Source organism: Benincasa hispida, chromosome 5, assembly GCF_009727055.1.
Source record: "Benincasa hispida cultivar B227 chromosome 5, ASM972705v1, whole genome shotgun sequence".
NCBI lineage: Eukaryota > Viridiplantae > Streptophyta > Magnoliopsida > Cucurbitales > Cucurbitaceae > Benincasa > Benincasa hispida.
In genome coordinates this window covers 49,996,656-49,998,498 of record NC_052353.1, presented here as the reverse complement: position 1 = coordinate 49,998,498, position 1,843 = coordinate 49,996,656, and the positions used below count along the sequence as shown (strand labels likewise).

At 30.9% G+C, this 1,843-nt stretch overlaps 1 protein-coding gene across 2 annotated transcripts; it reads right to left on the bottom strand.

Moving 5' to 3' along the window:
• Positions 1–260: 260 nt before the first annotated feature.
• LOC120078179 (glycine-rich protein-like) lies at positions 261–1,431 on the bottom strand. Of its 2 annotated transcripts, none has more exons than XM_039032405.1 (2): positions 1,280–1,431; positions 261–632 (listed from the first exon to the last, which is right to left on the bottom strand). In XM_039032405.1, exons 1-2 carry the CDS (start codon positions 1,377–1,379, stop codon positions 433–435), a joined length of 300 nt encoding a protein of 99 aa, XP_038888333.1. In that variant the 5' UTR covers positions 1,380–1,431; the 3' UTR covers positions 261–432. The 2 variants fall into 2 exon arrangements, with proteins under 2 accessions (XP_038888333.1, XP_038888334.1); XM_039032406.1 differs by having other exon boundaries at positions 261–629.
• Between the last annotated feature and the right edge of the window lie 412 nt (positions 1,432–1,843).

Sequence of the window (1,843 nt, the reverse complement as noted above, 5' to 3'; positions counted from 1 at the left end):
AATTTTCCTATTATGTGGTTTAATTCTTGTGTTCCTAATTTTATTACTATCATTAGTTTCTCTGTTATTTTTCTGTTTATTCCTCCAATAGTAGTGGAAGGTTTCTCTGAAAAATAGTTGTTAATCAAAGTATAGTTAAGTAGATAAAGCATTAATCGAGGTCAATAATTTGATCTAAAAAAACTTGCTTCCAATCCCCCAATTTTTCTTTATATGGAAAACCATCTTTAATTATTTAGACAACATTGATAGTTAATGAATAATTAATAAGCAGCCATTTCTTGGATCAGAACCATATTATATATACTTTTCTCATAGTCTATGATTAACTTATAGAATTGATCTCACAAGCATAAGCATTTATTCATAACTAATTACAAGCACTCATACATAAATTAAAGCCCTTTTATTTGAAGCAACAACAGCATGTGTTTAGTTGTTAGGCTTAGCTTGAGGCTTTACATCAACAGCTTCACCAGCAAAGCTGCAGCACCTGATGCAACGGCCGCGGAAGCATTCACAACAACCATGGTTGCAACCATGGAGGCATTCCGCAAGGTTTCGAGCATGGCCTCCTCCAAAACCGTGGCGCTCGACATCGTCAACTTCACCGGTTTCCATCATAGCTTCTTCTACAAAGTTAATCGTTAATATAATCAGCGTATACTAATACAAATTTGACCTTTGCTGACGATGATAAAAAATGTCAATAAAGCCCTTGTCAACAAAATCTGAATAACAACAAAAAACTGTTTTGTTGATGACCAAAAAATGTAAACGAATAGATTTTCACTACAAGGATTCTGGGCTTTAATGTCGGTTTAAAACCGACATTGAAGGGTTTTAATGTCAATTGACAACGGACATTAGAGATAGTGTTATTAAAGCCCTTTAATGTCGGTTGTCTTTAATGTCAGTTTTAAACCAACATTGACATTGAAGAGGGTGTACAATATCGGTTTTTTTTTTTTTTTATGTTATTTTATATCAAGTAATTTAAAAATAAAAAAGTCATAAGTTTGACGAAACTTACATATTTTTATGTCAACAAAAGTGCTTTTATAAACGTTTTTGCATGTCAATTTAAGTATAAAGATATATCGACATTTTATTAACCATCTTTTAAAATTAAGCTATAAATGTAAATTATATTGACGATTTTTTTATCATGTGCATCATAGAAGTCCAAATTTCTGGCAGAGATATAAGATATAACAGTAATTAAAGGAGTAAAAGTATAGAGTACATCGCATTGTAGGTTTGAAGAAACGAAACTCACCGAATTTCACGTCCCTTGCCATAACCGTTACCTCCTCCGAGGAAAAGAGGACGACAATGGCGAAAAGAAGACCGAGGAAGATGAAAGCCTTGGAACTCATTTTCTTAGTAGACTAGAGATATAAACTACTTGGGGCTATGGGGGTGAGAATTTTTTGTAGGATTTCAATTGTATTTATAATAGGGATGACATACAATTCATTGTCAAGGTGGGGCATCCTTGGTCCTAATTTTTCAAAAGAAGATAAGTTTTGAAGAATAGTGAGCTTGTCTTTACAAGAAAACTAAGACAAAGGTTCTGTTCAATGGACAGACATGGTAATTGATATATTAGATAATGTTAAAAATGTTATCTAATAAATTTATAAAATTTAGCTATCTCTTTAGGTTAGACTTTTTTACACTTTATTTTTATTCTAGCATAATATTATTTAGTTTAATGCATTTTTAGTTAACTAGAAATATGAAACAAATATCTCAGACCCCATTTAATAGAGGGCTATTTAAATATAAAAAAATATTTAAAAATATTTACATTTTATAGAAAAAAATTTTAAAGTAGAAA